At 38.0% G+C, this 21,244-nt stretch overlaps 1 protein-coding gene across 4 annotated transcripts in view; it reads left to right on the top strand.

Annotated features, from left to right (window-relative positions):
• Positions 1-20,561, top strand: part of ELAPOR2 (endosome-lysosome associated apoptosis and autophagy regulator family member 2) — a 178,820-nt gene extending 158,259 nt beyond the window's left edge. For 2 of the 4 annotated variants that reach the window (XM_087446031.1, XM_014788143.2), the window contains 3 exons: positions 2,660-2,838; positions 3,863-4,028; positions 17,842-20,561. In XM_087446031.1, coding sequence (XP_087302157.1) covers positions 2,660-2,838; positions 3,863-4,028; positions 17,842-17,901 — 405 coding nt within the window. In that variant the 3' untranslated portion in view covers positions 17,902-20,561. Of the gene's footprint in view, positions 1-2,659; positions 2,839-3,862; positions 4,029-5,056; positions 5,138-17,841 lie in introns of those variants that run through there. The other 2 variants (XM_087445972.1, XM_087446080.1) reach the window with 2 other exon arrangements.
• Positions 20,562-21,244: the final 683 nt, after the last annotated feature.

The following is a 21,244-nucleotide window of genomic DNA, read 5'->3' as shown; positions in this document are numbered from 1 at the left end:
AGGGTTTTGAAAATCTAAATGACCTTTCATCCAAGCGTCCTTTAATATTTAATATTTCTCTTCCGGAACGTAACGATTAGAAGTTTAAGACCGTGAGCTTGCAACAGTTTCTCTAATTTTATCTCATTCAAACTGTCTTCACTGAAAAGGTTCTGTTCAACATGTTATAAGAATGTTAGGAACAGATAGTTGTGCTATATCTTTTTAAATATTTGCTTTTGCCTTAAGAATAATATCTTTTGCAACCCTTTGATGTATTTGACATGTTGAAATATATAATTTCCCCCTATATTTCCAAATTTGACTTGAGAAATACCAAAATTGGTTAAATATGCCCTTCTGTCATACTTGGGTGTCACTATTGAAAATATTTGCCAAATGAGATTGAGCTTCAATTAAAAGATATGAATGCCTTTCCTAAGCTCATACACCTTGCAACAACAAACAAATTGGTGTGATGCGGTCACTGGATATGTTTACCTCCAATCTCTGAATAAAATATTTCAAAAAGTCTGCTCTTCAATGAGCTTCACATAATACAAATGACAGCTTTCACTATGTTTGCCATTACGTCCATGAAAAAAGGGATTTCTTTGGCTGCCAAAAGCTTCATGATAGGAAAGAAAGCAGTGATTGCAAAATATTGCTATAGGTATCTTTAAATTTTTAATAATTCTACTGTGTTTCTGTCCTATTTCTTGCTCCTATTTCTTTTCACTTTATATTGACTGAAAGTGCACTTCTCCAATTCTGTAAATATATCTAATCCAGATCCACATGAAGTTAAATTTACTCACTACAACAAGTCCTACAGAGATAGCTGATACAACCTAAAAGAGCTGCCCAACTTGTGATAAAGGGCTCTTATCAGATTGGATCTCAAAAATCTATACCAGATTCTAAGTATGCAGTAAGCATTACTTCTAAATGTCATACGGTAGTAAAGATTTCAAGAGATACTGTGTTGTCACCAAGAGGAATGTCTTTAAATTTATCCTCAAATTTATCTCACCTTGTTCACAAAATATCCCTACCTGCTAGAAGAATAAATTTTGCAGCTGCAGTGTCAGCTATTTTCTCGTTTGCCAATGATATGTGTTGGAATGAGGGGATAAGGCTTTCTAATTCATAGTTATAGAATGACTAAAAAATTTTTCCAATAGCTTGCTCTTTTCTTTTTCTTTAGCAATTTGAGGAGCTTATTGAAAAGTTAAGTATTCTGAGTTTACAAGTATCTTTTTAATTTTGAAGTTTTAACAGTGTGTTTATAAGACTGTCATTAGATATTAGAGCATGCCATTTTCATCGGGTGTTGCACATTTGATAAAACCATATAGACTCTTGCACAATCTTTTTTTCTTGTTGGAATGCACTTCAAAAATGAAGTCAACGTTTGCTGACTAGAGTTAACATTTTTCTCTTCATTGTCATTATTTATGCTTAGAGATACAGCACTTGAACTGGAACATCCCTCTTCAATTCTCACCTCATCATTCTTATAAAAATAATGTAACCCATTTTAAAAGCAATTTATTTGCACTAAGTTTAATGACAATGTTACAGTTGGCATGCACTAAAAAATTTTCAATTACTAATGTCCTTTCTATAAAACATGCTGAAAGTTCTTATCCAAAACTTGGTTGAAACTTTTTCTCAAAGTAAATACTATTCTTCTGCGCGTCAGTCACTTCATGACTAACTGCAAAAATGTGTGTGTGTGTGTAAAATAAAATTAAACATTATGGTGTTATCTTTCTGTTGTGGTGTTGATAAAGTAACCATCATTCACCAGAAAATTTAATGAGACACAATGAGCAAAAGATTTAATGCCTCATGTGTTTTAATGTCAGTGGATATAATCATCATACAAATTGGTCACTGTGTATGTTGAAATACATAAGGAACCATACACTGTACTCACATTTTTGTTTCTGATCTGTCTTATTTGATCTATTTATTTAAAAAAAAATTGCTGATTGAGACCCAGTATATTGATTTTATTCTTCACTAGTTAGTTGCAGCTTGCAGTCTGAAAAACATTGTCCTAATAAAATTGGGTCGTCTACTTTAGGAAGCTGAGAGTAAGCACCTCGTGTGAGTAGTGATGACCCAGAATAATGCCGTCCTTATTTTGGCATGGGGAAGAGGCGCCCAGGCTGTGTGCCTAACCCCGCCCCAGTCACCACAGCCTGCCAGTCATGGTGCACCTACATATCCCCAGTCCAGGGCCTGCTCTTCTACTCAGGGGGAGGGGCTTGTTAGGGAAATGGACCTGCGTGATGGGTAGGTATGACCCATTTCAGTTAACCAGATTAGACAGCTAAGCTTTCATTTAAAAACATGATTAAGAAATCAGAGATCATCAGAAATTTGAGGAAAATAGCCCAAATGATGTGTCCAGATGGAGTAATTTTTATTCAACCTCCTCAGCATGTAGCAAGCCTTCTGATCTGACACTTCATGTTTTTATTGCTTTTTCATTCATTATTTCCTTCTTCACTCTCTTCTATACCTCTTGCCTCTCTTTCCAGAGCTTCTATTAGATGAATGCTGAGTAGTCCTTTATGCCTACTATGAATAAAGGGATAAAGGGTTAGCAAAACTCTCTCCTGCTGAATCTTATTTATCATGTCATCTCTCTGTGTGTGTTTTTTTAAAGGAAACCTTATATGTATGGAATGAACCTAAATGGTGCATTAAAGGAATTTCTTTGCCTGAGAAAAAGTTGTCAACCTGCGAAACAGTTGACTTTTGGCTAAAAGTGGGAGCAGGTGTGGGAGCTTTCACAGCTGTTTTGCTGGTGGCTCTAACTTGCTACTTCTGGAAAAAGAATCAGAAGTAAGTAACCTCGTTGGAGTGACCATATAAGAACTGAAGGATCTCTTTTGTTGTGAAAAGTTTAGACTTAATTCATTATATCCAATAGTTTCTCTCTGAGACAAACGAAATTTCTCCTAGTGAAGGAGTTATAGGAAAGGCCTTTAAGAAAACAAATGGAAATGATTGTTATTCTGATAATAGATCATAGAATGTTCGAGACTGAATTAGACTCATTTATTATAAAACAAAGAAAAATGGAGACCCCTTTACTCAGGTAGATGGGAGCAGAGCTGAGATTGGAAGGCAGATTTTCTCTCTGTATCTGTTTTTTTTCTTTCATGATGACATGCTGTCTTCTTGCCTCATCTTTTCTTTTTTAATTTCTTGTAGGCAGATATTTGTGAAGAAACAAACTAAGTGTATAGGCAAATATCCCCTTTGTTTACTCCAGGACTCCAAGAATCTGGAGTTGAACATTGAGTCTAACTCTTGAATGTATATTGATCTGTTACATAATCTCACACTTTTAAAATGATTTACATGTCAGTGGGGCTGTGAAAATTCTGTATTGTAATATCTCGGGATAGTTGTAATACCTGGGGTGGTGAATAGAAAGGAAGGAGTGAGATAGAGAAACAGTAGAGACCAAACCACTTGCCCATCTGGTATTCTCATCCTTATGAATTAAACTTTGGAAAACTTTATAGTGAATTAGCTTCCAAATATTTATAAATTAAGAAAATGCATTCAGACTTCAAGGTTTCTCTTTGTTTTTCGAAAGTTCTTCATAATTAGATGATTTCATCAGTGTAAAATAAGTGATAGAGTTAACTGTATTGCACCACTTCTGAGATCCTGGAAAAGATTTGTGTGTAGATGGTGGATAAATGAGACCACATAGTCCTATAGCTATAAGGGAGGGAAATTTGTTGGTAGAGCAACTATCTTACAAGACAGTTTAATGAGTTGGTGTATGACCACCTAAAATAAGAATTTATATTAAATAGCCACTTTATTTATCTATTTATTTACCACTACATAGACTGGAGTACAAATATTCCAAATTAGTAATGACGACTAACTCAAAAGAGTGTGAACTTCCAGCTGCAGACAGTTGTGCTATCATGGAAGGAGAAGATAATGAAGAGGAAGTTGTATATTCCAATAAACAGTCATTACTGGGAAAACTCAAATCCTTGGCAACAAAGGTGAGAGCGTAATGTTAATGTGGTATTACTGTGCATTTATAAATCAGGGACCATATTAACCTAACAGTAGCATTCATGCAAGCCCTGTCGTTTAGCATGTCTGTATCTCTGTGGGTATTCATCCAACAGAAATACTCTTAGAAGTATATGAGGATATAAATATAAGAATATTCACTGCAGCATTATTTTTGCTGGCTAAAAGGTAGAAATAACCTTACACACCATGAATAAGAAGTTAGATAAAAAATTTCCATATATCAACGTAATGGAATTCTGTGCAACTTTGCAGTTAAAGATTGAGATATCTATGTCAATAGGTCCAAGATAAAGTGAAAACAACATGTAGACTATCATATTTCTATTAAATATATGTTTATGTTAGTATTTGCATAGCAAACTATTAACAGTAGTTGCTTTTTTGGAAGTCTTGAACTAATGGAATCTTTAGTCTTTGAAGTCATACATTTATGTAATATTTGAATTTTCACAAAGATAATGTATTATTTTATAATATTAAAAAATTTAGGTTAATAAAATATCTCATTCATTCATGCTTTTCCTTTTTGATTCTTATTTTATAACAATATTTTTTCACATAAAGAAAATAAAACTTATATAAACTGTTGAGGGATTAGTGGTGCCTTATCAGTTGCCATCACCCTTGTCAGCTTTGAAGTGATAATTGTATCCAAACAGATAACATTAAGCCTGAAATATTATTTTTAAACACATTTTATTGACTTTCTTCACTATTGACTTAAAAGATGAGAAATTACCAGTTTATCCACTCAGGATTAAAAATAGAATGAAACGGAAGAAAGAAAATGCATTTCAAATGATTTTCGACAGGAAGGGCAAGTGGCAAAAGATTTACATTTATTGAGAGTATTTTAGTAACCATTTCCTTTTACTCTTATAATTTAAGCATATAATTTTATTATAAGGGATCATTTAAAAATAAAATGAATAAGCCATATTCCCCTTCTACTAATGATTATTTAACTTTTTTTCTCAATATGGTGGTTTAGCGAGGATACCGTTGCTATGGAATAACAAACGTACAGTGATTGTCAAGAACTGAGATTTTACTCTACTTGCAAGCTAACAAGTGAGCCTGCCACAGCTTTATGGGCACTTTAGAAGACATGAGACTTCTGGTCAGAGATATGGGACAGTTCAGCACTCAGAGCAGAAGGACTTGCCAGAGTATCAGCATTTATACCAGTTTCCAAAGCCCCACTTCGCACAGCTCTGTGAACAGGAGCAAATGACACTTGCACACTCAGGGGCTTGCACTGCAGGAAAGGAACACTAAGCTTTGGCAACCTGAATCTTTTAGAATGGGCAGTAAGCATGCCTACCCTTTGCTCCAAAGGGAGATATTATTGTTATTTTACTAGACAGGTAGTGTGCCTGTGCAATGCTCCAGAGGGAGACACTATTTCCAAGACTGTAAGCAAACCTGCCCTTTGCTCTGGAAGGAGACAGTATCTTTATCTTCCAAGGCTGCTTTCTATACAAAGAGCCTCGAAAAGATAGTCTAGAACAAAGAGGAATCAGTGTGTCGCTCATAATATGTACAGAAATGCAAGAGAACCATGGAGAATTGTCTCCCAACATTATCCAAATCTTGTTTCTACACCATCTTGCCTTCTGGTGAATTTTCCCATTAGTATACCACTCCATTGACCACTCTGATTAATCTGCCTGACTGAGGCTGGGATCAAATGCAGTCAATTTGCTGCATACAGCATTTAAATAAAGCTACTACCAACAGGACACCAAACACCAAACTGTCTTGGCCCTCAAGGAGGAAGTATAGGGCAGTTATATCGTCCATGACAATGAAGGAACAGTGAGTTGATGTTGACCTGAATGCCTTTAAAGGCTGAAGTGGTGTCATTCATTACTTCAGCTAAAGTCAGAGACAAATTTTGTATCTCCTTTTTTAATTGAATGACTGCCCCTAGGGTGAAGATGAATAACAAGTCAGTTATCCTTCCAGAAACCTCCTCTGAGTAACCAAGGGTAGTCTCATTTTGAAAAGATCTTTGCAGTTGTCTAAGGGTACCTGATCTATCGGGGATGTTTCCATAAACAGCTGAATTATGACCACTCCTAGGGTGCAAGCACAAGCCACCACGGTTTTAGGAGAGAAGTTAATGCCTGGCTGCTACACAAGAAGTACAGTCCTGAAGGACACATGGTGCCTCTGGAAAGCAAGTGTTATTTACAATTGTTGGGGACACCAAGTGGGACCTACATTAGTTAGGCTGCAAAGGTTGACAGTGCCTGCAGCCTCCTTGCTGGGTAGTAAACCTTAGGGTTCCCAATTCACCTCATATAATTGTGTCTCTTCTTTGTCTTTGGAGAGACTGCTTGAGGGCAGTCAATTTAACTTTTCCTGTTTGTCCGTGCTGCAAACTGGGTGGTATTTGTCCACACCATGGAATGACTGAGCGATGGCAATGGGAATGGAGGTGCTGATTGTTGTTATTTTGGGGGCAGAAGCTGGGGCTGTCCCCTGCTGTTTCTGATAGATTTCTCAGTAAGTTTGAGGGGAATGACAACCAAATTGTGGTTAGAGCTTCTGGTGGGTATGGTCAGCCCAGTAGTCAGTTAAATTTAAGGCACTTGCAACAGTTTGAGAGAGGAACACCAAGGCATTTTCTTTCATAGGAAGGTGACAGGGTGGCTCTGAAAAATAAATGATCATTAATGTTCCTCCATCCTTTGTACCTCTCAGGGTCTAAGGTATCTCCTCCCCAGGCACCTCATTATCAGACTACATTGTTGATCTCCTTTCACTGCCACAAAATCAGTTTTTCCCATTTCAGTAGCTAAAACTTCCCCTTGTTTCTGCTCATCCCCTACTGGCACCTAGACCTATGCTCCAGAACATTCAGGAGCAAGAGGGACAAGGGCATTTAAAAAAACTTATGGAGACCCAGTGTGTCTTCCACTTTTGTTCATATGGGCTGTGGTAGGAGGTCTTGATGAGCTGTGTAGTCAACTTAGTCGTTATCATCCTTTTGATCTAGGATCATGACAATCCAACAAAACAATGGTTTAGCAGGTGGCTAAACCAGAATTATACTCGAGTGTCTTATGCTCCCTTCTGGCAGGGCTGCCGCCAGACATCCTGGGGGTTGGTGTTGAGGTAAATAAGAACACATCATGCCCAGGAGTGGTGAGGGCAGAATCCTGGGTTTTCATATAAATGTATATAACCTTATGTAGGTTATATATGTATATATTATATATTCTTACTGATAATTATCCATGAAGGGGCCAAAAGGAGATGATCTTGTTCTGGGGACAGCCATATGCAGTAACCCAACTGCCTTACTAAGATGTGTGGACCAGGAGGAGGTGAGGGAGATAGAGCTAGAAATCATTTTGAGTCAGTTTTTGAGAAGGCCATTCCAACGTTCAGTGATGCCTTTCAACAACAGAAGTGTGGAAGGTCCACCAAACACCTTTACTCTCAGCCCATTTTTGGGTGGCTTTTGTGATAAAAAGTGAACCATTGTTGGACTGCCAGTGGTCCATAAAGCCACAAATATTAAACATAGTTTTTTTCAAGAGCCACTGTGGTGTGGCTGGAGTTAGCTCATCGGACTGGAACAGCAACACTATAACCTGTGTTGTGTGTCAACAGTGGTGAGGCACCACTGAAAGCACAAAGAGGTGATCAATGGTCTGAGGTAATCAATTTGCCAGGAAAAAACTGATCAACTTTTGACACGAATCCCAAGTCTGGCATGCTGTGGTAACCTCTGCAGCAGAAAAATAGAGTCCTTTACTTTGTGCCCAGTCTGTGATGGCAGATTCATGGCCATGTTGAGCAGGAAAATGGATCCATATAGCATTTGTGGCAGTCGTTCTGGTGCAGTCTCTATCAGGTCCTTGATTGCTCTATCAGGTCTTTTCAAAGGATGGGTCCTTACTGTGGGCATCTCCCTGAGTGACCCAGAGATTTGATCAGCAGCTAAGATTTGTTTCCAGAGTTTGTTGCCCCAAAGAAGGATAACTTTAATATGCCAGTCCATAGTTTTCCAAGTGGCAGACCAAATAGTTTATTGACTTCTGGCAATAGCTCAAGTCAGTAAAAATATAACAAAGTTTATCAAGAGAAGTATTGGCCACAGCTGTGAGAATGGCTTTGGCTTCTGCCCCCTGTGCCAAGTAATCTTGTTGGTTTTCAGTTATGCGTTCCTGGTGCTGAGACTGGACAGTTGCAGCAGCCAGTGGACACCATTGGGTTTCAGCTCAACCGTGGTTATCAGTGAACCAGGCCTAGGCATGTAGTAGAATTTTGATGAACCAAGGGCCCCATGGAACCAGTGGCTTCATTTTGAACGGTGGAGTAGGGGATTAAGTTTCCCCAAAAGGGTATTCTTTTTGTGCTATTTTTATGTGAGGCTGAGATGCTGCTGGGGCCAGACCAGCTGTATTTTTGAATATACTATTTATATTTGACAAGCAAAGCTTTTTGGGCTCTTCCCACATTGTTGACCCACCACGAATGGGACTATCAGGCTATAGAAACAAAGGTGTGCATGGGAATGACATTCAGTTTTGACAAGAGCTCAGTAACAAGCTAATAGCTGCTTTTCAAAAGGGCTACATGGTAGCCATGTCAAGAAGGTGGCGAGTCTAAAACCCCAAAGGGTGCCTCTGGGGGAACTCTGCTTCCCATTGCTGGAGTCTCTAATTGGCAAAATCATTAATCACAGAATTGTATCAGAAAGTGGTCATTTGGGTTGTGAAGCCACAAAGATAGAGAACGTGACTCCGCTTGCTGGACAGTTTTTAACATAGCCTGTTAATTTGGGCTCAACTAAAAAGACACTGCTTTGTGGGTTAGCTGATATAAAAGAGCAGGTAGAATACTCAAGTGAGGCCATACTGCCTCCAATATCAAAGAGTCCAGTAAGGTGCTGGGCTGTTTTTCCTTGACCGGTGGATAGATTTAGCATTGCAAATCTGCCCACATAATCTCAAGGAACTTTGCTTAGTTAGCAGATCCTTGAATTTTGTGGGGGTTATCAGCCACATCTGCTGGCAGAAGTCTGATAACACAGGCAAGGCTGTTGAGACTGAGGCTTCTGACTTAACGCTAACAGGATATCATTTATAGAGTGACAACTTTGGGCATCAGGAGGCGGAGGAACTTGTGTGCAATCCTGACTCATACACTTGTTGCAAATGGCAGAGGGGTTAGGAACCCTGGAGTATCCCACTAGCTTTTCTCTACATATGGCTGCTCTTCATCAGGGGAATCTCCTCTGGCACTTGTCAGATGAGGAAGTACAAGCATATACCGTCAATACCTACTATATATTCAGATGTAGAAGGAACAACAACAGTATCTTGAATGGGCACTAGAATCTCTCCCACCAGGTCACGTTATCTACCCTTTCCCACCTGAACCTTGCTTGTACCCCATTAGTTGAATCTGTGTGCCCCTCTCCTCCCACAGGTTCAGGTAGGATGGTGAAGATGTACCTGCAACCAATAGAGTCACAAATGTTTGAATCCCTCCCCTCCCCAAGGCTTCCCAGCAGACTCAGATGGTTGTGTATGGCCTTCAGTTCCTCTTACGACAGGAAGACTTTGGTCCCTCCCCTAATCATCTTTCTCCTTAAAGCTGCTAAAGTCAGGTAGATGGGGGGGGAGGTGCAGAGGGAAAGAGAGTCTCTGTGACAGCAGGCAAGGCTTTGCATTTGCTTTTGTTTTTGAGCAGGACAGCAGTTGCTCAACCAAACTTCCAATGCTTTTGGTTCACCCAAAGTCCTATGTTGAGCAGCAAGGTTATCATTACTGACATATATTTCAGCTTTGGGGACCCCTTGAATCAGAAGTCACAGCCAGATTGATATCTGGCTGAGGCTGTAGGTTTTATATCCTTTTGTTGATTTGAGCCTGACTCACGTATTGGAGCCTTTTTAAAAAGGAATCCACCTTATTTCTTGCTCCAATGTCATAACATCTAAGTTAATGCCTCATTTAAAAATAAAGGATAGGGGAGATTTCCAGGGTTGAGCTGATCACATTAACTTATCAAGATTCCTTCGAGTCAGTTTCTCAGTCTCTGGTGACCTTCTTCCACCTTGTAAACCTGGACTGGGGCAGCAAGAGCCGAAATACTAGTCAGTGTCTCCCTAAGTTTTTCTGTGGGAATGAGTCTCAAGGAAATCTCCAAGAGAAAGCCAAAGCTCTGTTCTTTCAGTCAGGACCCGCTGCAAAATCTGAGACCTTTTACTGTCCTCTTTGAACGGATCTAGAGTTGGCATGATAGAGTGCAAGAGGTGTTGAGTCCTAGGATGTCCCAGCTGTTGCCATTCTTAACAGTCATTGAGTCCTGCCACATCATCTCCAAAGTGAACCAGCCAAAGTTCTATCAGTTCACCTAGTTGCTGCCCATAAGTGGTTTCTTTTTTCCTTTAATGCTTATTGTAGGTGTATGTGTCTGTAACTGTTGTCTGAAAGGGGGTGAAATCTTTTACTATGAAGGTGAATTTTAGTCCCGGTTAACATGGGGCACACCTGAAACTGATTGCCTGATTGGTAAGGAAGTCCTCCTGCCCAGAGGAGGATAAACAACATCCAGGCCACCATTCAGGCAGCGGAACTGTGAACTCTTTGAACCCACTTCCCAGTACTCAGCCTGCCACCACCCACTTAGGTCCTTTTCATTTTCAGGCAGTGGAGTGGAGGGCTACTTTTTTGCCTTGTTGACCATATGGTTTGTTCAACATGTTTGCAACTAAGTCTCATGGACTTCCCTCAAATCTTGTTAACCAGTGTGTGAGGCCCTCATCCTTTCTATTCCGGAAAGATACCTCTCTGTCAGTTTCCCATCCTCATCAGCAAAACAGGGAAGAACTGTGAAGTTATGAAATTGCAGTCTACTTGCTAGCCAACAAATGAGCCTGCTATAGTTTTTTTTTTTTAATTTTTTGTTTATTGCAGTAACATTGGTTTATAACATTGTATAAATTTCAGGTGTACATCATTATACTTCTATTTCTGCATAGATTACATCATGTTCACCACCCAAATACTAGTTACAACCCATCACCATACACTTGTGCTGAATTATCCCTTTTGTCCTCCTCCCTCCCCCCTTCCCCTCTGGTAACAACCAATCCAATCTCTGTCTCTATGTGTTTGTTTATTGTTGTTATTATCTACTACTTAATGAAGGAAATCATAAAGTATTTGACCTTCTCCCTCTGACTTATCTCACTTTGCATAATACCCTCATGTTGTCACAAATGGCTGGATTTCATCGTTTCTTATGGCTGAGTAGTATTCCATTGTGTATATATACCACATCTTCTTTATCCATTCGTCCCTTGATGGGCTCTTAGGTTGCTTCCAAGTCTTGGCTATTGTGAATAACGCTGCAATGAATTGTATCTTTACCCATTGGTGTTTTCAAGTTCTTTGGATAAATACCCAGCAATGGAATAGCTGGGTCATATGGTAGTTCTATCCTTGATTTTTTGAGGACTCTCCATACTGTGTTCCATAGTGGCTGCACCAGTTTGCACTCCCACCAGCAGTGTATGAGAGTTCCCTTCTCTCCACATCCTCTCCAACATATGTTGTTTCCTGTCTTGTTAATTATAGCCATTCTGACGTGTGTGAGGTGATATCTCATTGTAGTTTTGATTTGCATTTCCCTGATAGTTAAGGATGAACATCTTTTCATGTGTCTGTTGGCCATCTGTATATCTTCTTTGGAGAAATGTCTGTTCAGGTCTTTTGCTCATTTTTTAATTGGGTTGTTAGTTTTTTTGTTGTTGAGATGCATGAGTTCTTTATATATTTTGGAGATTAAGCCCTTATCAGATGTATGGTTTGCAAATATCTTCTCCCAATTGTTAGGTTGTCTTTTCCTTTTGTTGATGGTTTCCTTTGCTGTGCAGAAACTTTTTAGTTTGATGTAGTCCCATTTGTTTGTTTTTTCTACTGTTTCTCTTGCCCGGTCAGACATGGTGCTTGAAAATATGTTGCTAAGACTGATGTCGAAGAGCATACTGCCTATGTTTTCTTCTAGAAGTTTCATAGTTTCAGGTCTTACATTCAAGTCTTTAATCCACTTTGAGTTAATTTTTGTGTATAGTGTAAGGTAAGGGTGTACTTTCATTTTTTTGCATATGGCTATCCAGTTTTCCCAACACCATTTGTTGAAGAGACTTTCTTTTCTCCATTGTATGTTCTTGGCTCCTTTGTCAAAGATTAGCTGTCCATAGATGTGTGGGTTTATTTCTGGGCTTTCAATTCTATTCCATTGATCTGTGTGTCTGTTTTTGTGCCAGTAACATGCTGTTTGGGTTACTGAGCTTTGTAGTATATTTTGAAATCAGGGAGTGTGATACCTCCAGCTTTGTTCTTTTTTCTCAGGATTCCTTTAGCTATTCGTGGTCTTTTGTTGTTCCATATAAATTTTAGGATTCTTTGTTCTATTTCTGTGAAAAATGTTGTTGGAACTTTGATAGGGATTGCAGTGAATCTATACATTGCTCTAGGAAGTATGGACATGTTAACTATGTTAATTCTTCCAATCCAAGAGCACGAGACATCTTTCCATTTCTTAGTGTCGTCTTCAATTTCTTTCAGCAATGTTTTATAGTTTTCGGGGTACAGATCTTTTGCCTCTTTGGTTAAGTTTATTCCTAGGTATTTTATTGTTTTTGTTGCAATTGTAAATGGGATTGTATTCTTAATTTCTCTTTCTGCTACTTCGTTGTTAGTATATAGATGCAACTGATTTTTGTATGTTGATTTTGTATCCTGCAACTTTACCGTATTCGTTTATTACTTCTAAAAGTTTTCTGGTGGATTCTTTAGAGTTTTCTATATATAAAATCATGTCATCTGCAAATAGTGACAGTTTCACTTCTTCCTTTCCAATTTGGATCCCTTTTATTTCTTTCTCTTGCCTGATTGCTCTGGCTAGGACTTCCAGTACTATGTTAAATAGGAATGGTGAGAGTGGGCATCCTTGTCTGGTTCCTGTTCTTAGAGGGATAGCTTTCAGTTTTTCACCATTGAGGATGGTGTTAGCTATGGATTTGTCATATATGGCCTTTATTATGTTGAGGTACTTTCCTTCTATACCCATTTTCTTCAGAGTTTTTATCATAAATGGATGCTGTATCTTGTGAAATGCTTTCTCTGCATCTATTGAGATGATCATGTGATTTTTATTCTTCATTTTATTAATGTGGTGTATTAACGTTGATTGATTTGCGAATGTTGAACCATCCCTGCATCCCTGGAATAAATCCCACTTGACCATGGTGTATAATCTTTTTAACGTATTGCTGTGTGCGATTTGCTAGTATTTTGTTGAGGATTTTTGCATCGATGTTCATCAGTGATATTGGCCTGTAATTTTCTTTTTTTGTGTTGTCCTTGTCTGGTTTTGGTATCAGGGTAATGTCAACTTTGTAGAATGAGTTAGGGAGCTTCCCCACCTCCTCAATTTTTTGGAAGAGTTTGAGAAGGATAGGTATTAAGTCTTCTTTGAATGTTTGGTAGAATGCACCAGGGAAGCCGTCTGGTTTTGGACTTTTATTTTTGGGGAGGTTTGTGATTACTGTTTCGATTTCCTTACTGGTGATTGGTCTATTCAAATTCTCTAGTTCTTCTTGATCCAGTTTTGGAAGGTTGTATGATTCTAAGAATTTATCCATTTCTTCCAGATTGTCAAATTGGTTAGCATATAGCTTTTCATAGTATTCTCTTATAATCTTTTGTATTTCTGAGGTGTCTGTTGTAATTTCTCCTCTTTCATTTCTGATTTTACTTATTTGTGCCTTCTCTCTTTTTTTCTTGGTGAGTCTAGCTGAAGGTTTGTCAATTTTGTTCATCTTTTCAAAGAACCATGAGCCTGCTATAGTTTTATGGACACTTTGGAAGATATGAGTCTCTTGGGTCAGAGACAAAACACAGTTTATCACTCACAGCAATAGCAGTGGCCAAAATGACATTATTTGCTCTGGTTCCTCAAGCCCCGCTTCCCAGAGAGTGAAGTGGACTAGATGACACCCGTACAGATAGTGGGTTACATTATAGAAGAGCAGCCCTTAGCTTGGGGAACCTGAATCTTTTATAAGAGGCAGTAAGCATGTCTGCCATTTGCTCCACAGGGGGAGACACTATCTCTAGCTTTCAGGGCTGTAGGGAAACTTTTCTTTTGTTCTGGAAGGAGACGTTATCTATATCATCCAAGCCTTTTTGTAATATAAACATCTTTGAGAAGATTATCGAGAACCAGGGACAATCAAGGTCTTCCTCACAAGACATGCAAAAGCACAAGAGAGCCATGGAGAATTATCTCCCATCATTAGTTTACTTAGACTTCTCTTGCCTGGTTTGATCTTGTGATTCCCTATTTGTAAAGGCATTTTCTTATAATGAACGAAGCATTTAGGTACCAGGGAAAATTTTTAAGAGAAAGTCACCTCTAAGCTGAATCTAAAATAATAAGTGAGAATTACAAGTATTACGTAAACTTTTAAGTGTTTCCTCATATTGCAGTACCTCCTCTGTTGTTATTTTATAGCCAGAGAATTAAAAAATTCAAAAGGTTCTTGAAAGCAATCAGAGGAAACAAGAGGGAAGATAGAGTTTTTCTCCCTGAGAAGGTTCAGTGTGCCACATTTTGTTTTGAATAGAAATTTTAGCCGACATAGTAATTTTTAAATGAAAATTTGAACTATTACAGAAAAGTTGAAAGAATTGTACAGTGGTACAGCCATATACCCATCACCTAAATTTTACTATATTTGCTTTATTATGTATCTCTCCAAATCTCTATCCCTCTATTCATTTATCAATACATCTTCTTTTTTTGATGCATTTCAAAGTAAGTTGCAGACTTCAATACATTTCACCCCTAAGCACTTCAGGATACATATAAATAATGAGAGAATTCAATATTTTTGGATTGTTTTAAGGTAAAATGCTTACCTAGAGGGAAATGTGCACATCACAAGTATGCAATCTGATGAATTTTGAGAAATGCATATACCGGTGTAACCCAAAATCCTATCAGGATATAGAACATTAGCCTCACCCCAGAAAGTAAACTCATCCTTTTGCATGCAATCGATCCCCATCCTCATCCCCCAAAGGAAACCACCGTAATGATCTTCTTAAACTAGACATTAGTTTTGTCTGTTTTAGAACTTCATATAATTGTAATTAACACACAATGTAGTTTGTTTTCTTTCACTCAGAAAAATGTTTTTGAGATTTACCCACTTGTGTTAATCAGTAGTAGATTCCTTTCTATTCAGGAGTAGTAGTCTATTGTATGGATATGCCAAAACTTGTTTATCTGTTCTCCTGCTGATGGATACTTGTGCTATTTCCGGTGTTTAGCTATGAATAAAGCTGCTAATAAATATCATTGTACAATTCTTATTGTGTGTCCCATTTAAAAAAATTTGTTATGCATGGTTTCATGGGGGAAATATGTTTATAAGTTTCTTAACTGCTGTGTCATGTAAGGTTTGCTTTATCTTGTGTTTCCTTATTCATGTTCTAAAGGCCCATATCTTATTTGGTGTTTGCCTACAAATACACTGGACTTGTGGGGTTTTATTTATAGATTTACTCTTCTTGACTTTTCTCAGCAATTTTTTAAAAATATCTTCAGTTTATTTTTTCATTTTTTTCCCTTTATTTGCTCATTCCACAGTCATTTATGAGACACTGTGTTTTAGACACTCGGCCAAATTTTAGTGGTATGTCAAATTAGACACAGTTTCTTATCTCAAAGACTATCTAGTTTATTGGTGGAGGACACATCCACATCATCCACACACACACAGACACACACGACATGCAGTATGGCAAGAGCACTGAGTAGGGTCTCTTGGAGCACAGAGGAGAAGGGAGTGCAGTGCACTAGGTGGGCAGTGACAAGGTAAGGAGAAACTTCTGGGAGAAGTTGGATTTAGAGTAGCTTCTTGAATTTAGAGCTTAAAAAGATCATTTTGTGATCTTCGTTGGCATCTTTATTTAATGCATGAGTAAACTGAGACCTAGAGAGGTTCATTTATATGTCCAAGAGAGATGTTAGATAGGAATTAGAAACCACATCTCCTGAGTTCCAATCAAGTGTTTTTCCTTCTACAATGTGGTATTTCAATACATTTTCATAACCATTGATTGGCAGTCTACCATGTGCTAGGCCTTGGGTCATGTTTTGGAAATTAAAAAATGAACAAGATACAATTCCTATCATCAGGAAGTCCAGTCAATTAGTGGTGCTTACTATACACACACACACATATATATATATATCCTACCATATCAGCGATAGGAGCAAAATCCCATGTGAACACAGAGGACATGGCAATTAAAACCCTATGAAGCTAACATGATTTTATAAAGGGTTTTCAATGTTTTACTTTAAATATCACCTTGAGGATAACCAACAGGTTTCTGCCTCTCCTCCCCCCAGGAACATGTTGAATCAAATCTTCTGAAGGAAAGGCCACAAAAATCTCAGGTTTCTTTTCTAGGTCATGGCTGATGCCCTAAAGCTTTTTCCTGTAATATGCTGTGAGCTCCTTGAGGGCAGATATTTTGTACCCCTGAAAGTTAGTCCTGTTCCTGCAACACAGTGGGTGAATAAATATATGAATTATCAGTGGTTATTCCAAAAAATTAAGGCTGGTAAGCAGGAGACTTCAGGCAAGTCAGTGAGAGCGCTGAGATCTGCAGTCTGCTCTCCCAGGGGCTTGTCATCTCAGCAAAGGCAGGAAAAAGTGATATGTTGGTGTTCATGCTGTGATTTGTGTCTGTAATATTGTCCCTGTAGCCTTAACACTTGTTTGAAGTCTTGGACTTCTCCACTCAAATGAGACAAAACACAAAAGCAACCTTATTCTTCCTGACAGATACTCAGTATCTGCTTCCTATTATTTTCTCATTTTACCTCTCTACTTTAGACACACATCCATTTGCACCCAGGACTGGTCTGCCTCCTAGTTCCTTTATTTTAAAAATAATCCTAGTTCTCTTCATCTTTGTTTTCTTCAAAAGCATAGTCCCCCCACCTCATTCCAGCAGCCTTCAGAAAGCTTCTTGTAACTTTAACAACGAAAACATTGGGAGAAGTCACCTCTTATTTCTCTTTTTGCCTCATTAAAGAAGAACAATTTATTTTAATAGGCTACATTTTTGAATGTATTATATAACACATACCAGCAATGATATATTTGTGTTAAAATTTTGATTTATCTAAGGTGACGTGTTTTTAATATGTTTAGTAGGCATGTACCCAAAAGATTTTCCTAAATCACATCAGCGAACCTAAATGATCTTATGCCTTACTGGTGTTCTCCCTCATAATTTCTGCTGTCCTTTTTCTTATTATTTAGCCTATGTTATGTTGAGAATATTTAGTTTCTGTCAGTTCTATTTTGTCCAGAATTCACATGGCAAGGTCATCTATTTCAGCACCCAGGTCAGATGTCCCCTAAGGGAGGGTCTCAGTGGTTTCTTCACAAGAATCACAGCTACATATTTGTTGCAATCATGTGTTTGCTTCTATTTTGGATTGTCTGTCTTATCTCCTGGACATCAAAAGCGTCCTTCAGGGTAGGCATGCTATCTGTTTTATGTCTGCTACCCTTCTTTAAATGTAAAATCCTAATTACTAGTGGCAGGTACACAGATTAAAATAATTTCTAGAACTTTCCTTCTGGACACGTAAGATCCCAAAATCTTATTGGAATTTTAGTGAGTTGATTTTGTTTTAATATCTTTTTCTTCATAGGAAAAAGAAGACCATTTTGAATCCGTTCAACTGAAATCCTCAAGATCCCCAAATATATGAAAAGACAGTGCTGTAGCCTTCAGACTAATGAACAAAGAAACCTACTCTCTAGTTTTACAGGACCATAGTATAGATCCTGTCATCGTACCTGGCACGTTGGTGATCTCACCGAGGAGGGCCATGCCACTGAAAAGGGAAGGAGGTTGAAATGTTTGATTGCCTTATCACATGGTCAAGTATCTTGCCAAAAATAGGAAAGCAAATGGTTTGGGTCTCAACTGAAGATGAAGTTCAACTCAGGAAGAGGTTAATCTGTATATACACATAACTGAAAACCACCAGTGCACTGCTGATGCATGCCATGTAATTAATGGGTAACTTTTATTCTTTATAACTTCTACGTACAAAGTGCTTTGGAGGGCAGATGTGAGCATATGCATTGTGATCCCATTTATGTCTTGTCTTTGTTTATATTTTGGGGAAGATTTGAAAAATTTTTTAAGGTATAATTATTTTTCCCATTATTTATTTTCCTGACAGACCTTAAAACATCTTTTCTATTAAAAATGGTGAACAAAGAAAGACAATAAGTTTTTCATTTTTCTGTAGGGTATCTTTCTTAATTTCAGAAGCCTTAAGTAGGCAGTAATTTTTTAGGAAGAATCGGCATGTGTTTGGGTTTTCTAAACTTATATTCGCCTATGAAATTCCATCCTTGTTGGAACTGGTAAGAAGGGCTTGACTGAAAGTGTTGAAGAAATCTTAAAAAAAGGAAGACAAGGAGAAACCTTGACACAAACAAGCTGACACTCTCATAGAAGTTGAAACAGTTTATGTAGTGCTTGAAATATAATTAAAATGAGGGGGGAAGCTTGTTTATCAAATCACTTGCAAAATCATGAAGAAGAAAGTGGGATGGCTTGTGTTTAAGTACAGATAACTGTACAAAGACATTGGGATAATTTCATGGTCTTCAGAAAACAGCAGTGGGACATTTGCCCTATGTCAAGCATCAAAGGTTATATGGTTATTTTTCTGCTAAGACATTGAGGATTATAATTTCCATGGAAGCTTTTCTTTTTAAGTTAACAAGGCAGGAATTTAGTTTTTGAAAATTGCGTATAATTGTATTCATAATAAGACTGTGGGTGCACCATAAGCAGTTATGAAATAAGAATTATTGTTCTTATTCAAAAGTGATCCAGGTAATTGTGAAATTTCCTATGACGGATGGATTGCTAGTATTAGCACGAATTGAATGTTATTTGTTGAAAGAAGTTTGAATGAAGTTGGATTTGACCATTTTGTGTAAACCTTAATTGTTTTAGAACTGGGAAAGAGGGGGAGTTTCCTGCCATTGATGATCTAAGGTGCCCTGGTTTGTTTCCAATAAACAGTAATCTTTACAGGTCTTAATCCAGATTTTTAAATAGACTGGTGATTGGCTGAGAGAGACAGGGCATACAGACAGGCTTTGTTGAATGTTTTGCCCCACATCTTTCAATGAGGTGTGACATAACTTTTGATTTGGCAGGTGATGTCTTTGTTTTTGTGGAAAATGGGAGAAAAATAAATAATTGTGTTTATTTGGCTGGTGGGTAAAACATTGGACCATTCTGTTATTGTTGAATGAATGTTTGTTTTGTGTACATCTCTACTGTTGGATTCATGAGTATAGGTGAGATTGCCATTATTTTACTATTTGTTGTGAAATTCGGGGGAGGGCATCACTTAGCATAAACCTTTTTCATGTTTAATTTCTTAAATCTTATTAGAATGAAGAAATCATTTTTGCATTGCTCATTTTTATCCTGCTAACAGTGCTGATGAGCCTTTCCCCTTCTTGATCAAAATTTAAACAGAAGAATGAAAATACACTTGAAATGCATCCTTTCAGAGGAATGCTGGCAAAGTGGTGCAGGCTGGACAGATTCAGGAAGTTTTCATGTAGTCACCTGTCACCTCTCATCTTCAGCTGTGCTCAACATGTATGTTCCAAGCCATAGAGATAATTGGGATTTGCTCCCAGGTAGTTTCTTTCTTCTACTGTCACTGGACTAAAATCTCTGACATGTCAAAAATGCCTTAAATTTTAATGAACTCTCTGAAAATGTAGTTGGTATTGGAGAATTTATTTATCTTATTGCTAATTTTAGATGTTAAATAGATTTTGTCAGCTCAATCCCATCTTTGGAAAGGAGCTGCCTTTTTCCTTTGGATCCCAGTGGTTTGTCATTTTATTCCAAGCCTTGCAGGAGTATGAACAAATATTATGAGGAAAATATTCAGACCAATCCTGGCTATAAAATTCACTTTAGTTTTATGTCTTGCCTTTGCAGAGCTCAATGGAATGTTGAAAGGCATAAAGAAATTAATCATGTTTCTAGGACTTTTAATTGATACTTGTTGTTCCTTTTCCCCCCTAAGTGGCAGAAGTTGTTATTTTTCTAAAAGGCACAGTTTTGAAGCCTTAAATACTTCATTAAGTCAAGTGTCACCTATAATATCTCTTAGCACTCTTTCAAAACATATTTAAATCAGTTTTCCACTGGATGAGACCATGTCTTCTACGGATAAATTATATCATGCTATTTAACAATGTTGAGCAACTTTATATGTGTTTACTTGATTTAAACGATTGAATTTTATTCTTGTTGACTTTTCCCTTCTTTGGTTACTGGTAATCAAGTCCTTTCCAGGATTAAAAACATTTCATAGTATTTTTCTGTAGACTTTTGTCATTATTTTCTTCCCAAGAAGAAAATGTGGTTTAAATAGTTATGTGGAAGAATTGCTTGGGTCCAGTCATTTACCAACTTGGGGTCTCCAGGTTCCCAGGTGGTGAGTCATGATTGACTGGTTCCTCAAGGCTGATCTGGTTAGCTGTCTTATTTGACATCTATCAACAGAGCTACTTCCTGTGGCTCGTGGAAATTCATAATGGGAGGCTAATGTGCAGATGGTTTCTCTCTTCCTCATGAAAGTAAATTTCCTAGGAGACTTCATTGGCAAGTTTAAAGTCAGTGTATTGCTCACATTTCTTTTTTTTTTTTTTTGATGAGGAAGATTAGCCCTGAGCTAAAATCTATTGCCAATCCTCCTCTTTTTGCTGAGGAAAATTGGCCCTGAGCTAACATCTGTGCCCATCTTCCTCCATTTTATATGTGGGATGCCTGCCACAGCATGGCTTGATAAGCGGTGCGTGGGTCCGCACCTGGATCTGAACCTGCCAACTCTGGGCCGCTGAAGCGGAGCACGCAAACCCAACCACTACACGACCGGGCCAGCCCCCACATTTATCTTTTTACACAAAAGATGTGTTGAGTAGAACTTCTTCAGAGGACTTAAAATACCCTCACATCATTTTACAGTAACCATGAATATTATTCTTAAGTTTATAGGC

The sequence above is a fragment of the Ceratotherium simum genome, chromosome 1 (assembly GCF_057802395.1).
Source record: "Ceratotherium simum simum isolate JZ-2026a chromosome 1, ASM5780239v1, whole genome shotgun sequence".
NCBI classification, from domain to species: Eukaryota; Metazoa; Chordata; class Mammalia; order Perissodactyla; family Rhinocerotidae; genus Ceratotherium; species Ceratotherium simum.
This window is presented reverse-complemented; position numbering and strand designations above follow the sequence as displayed.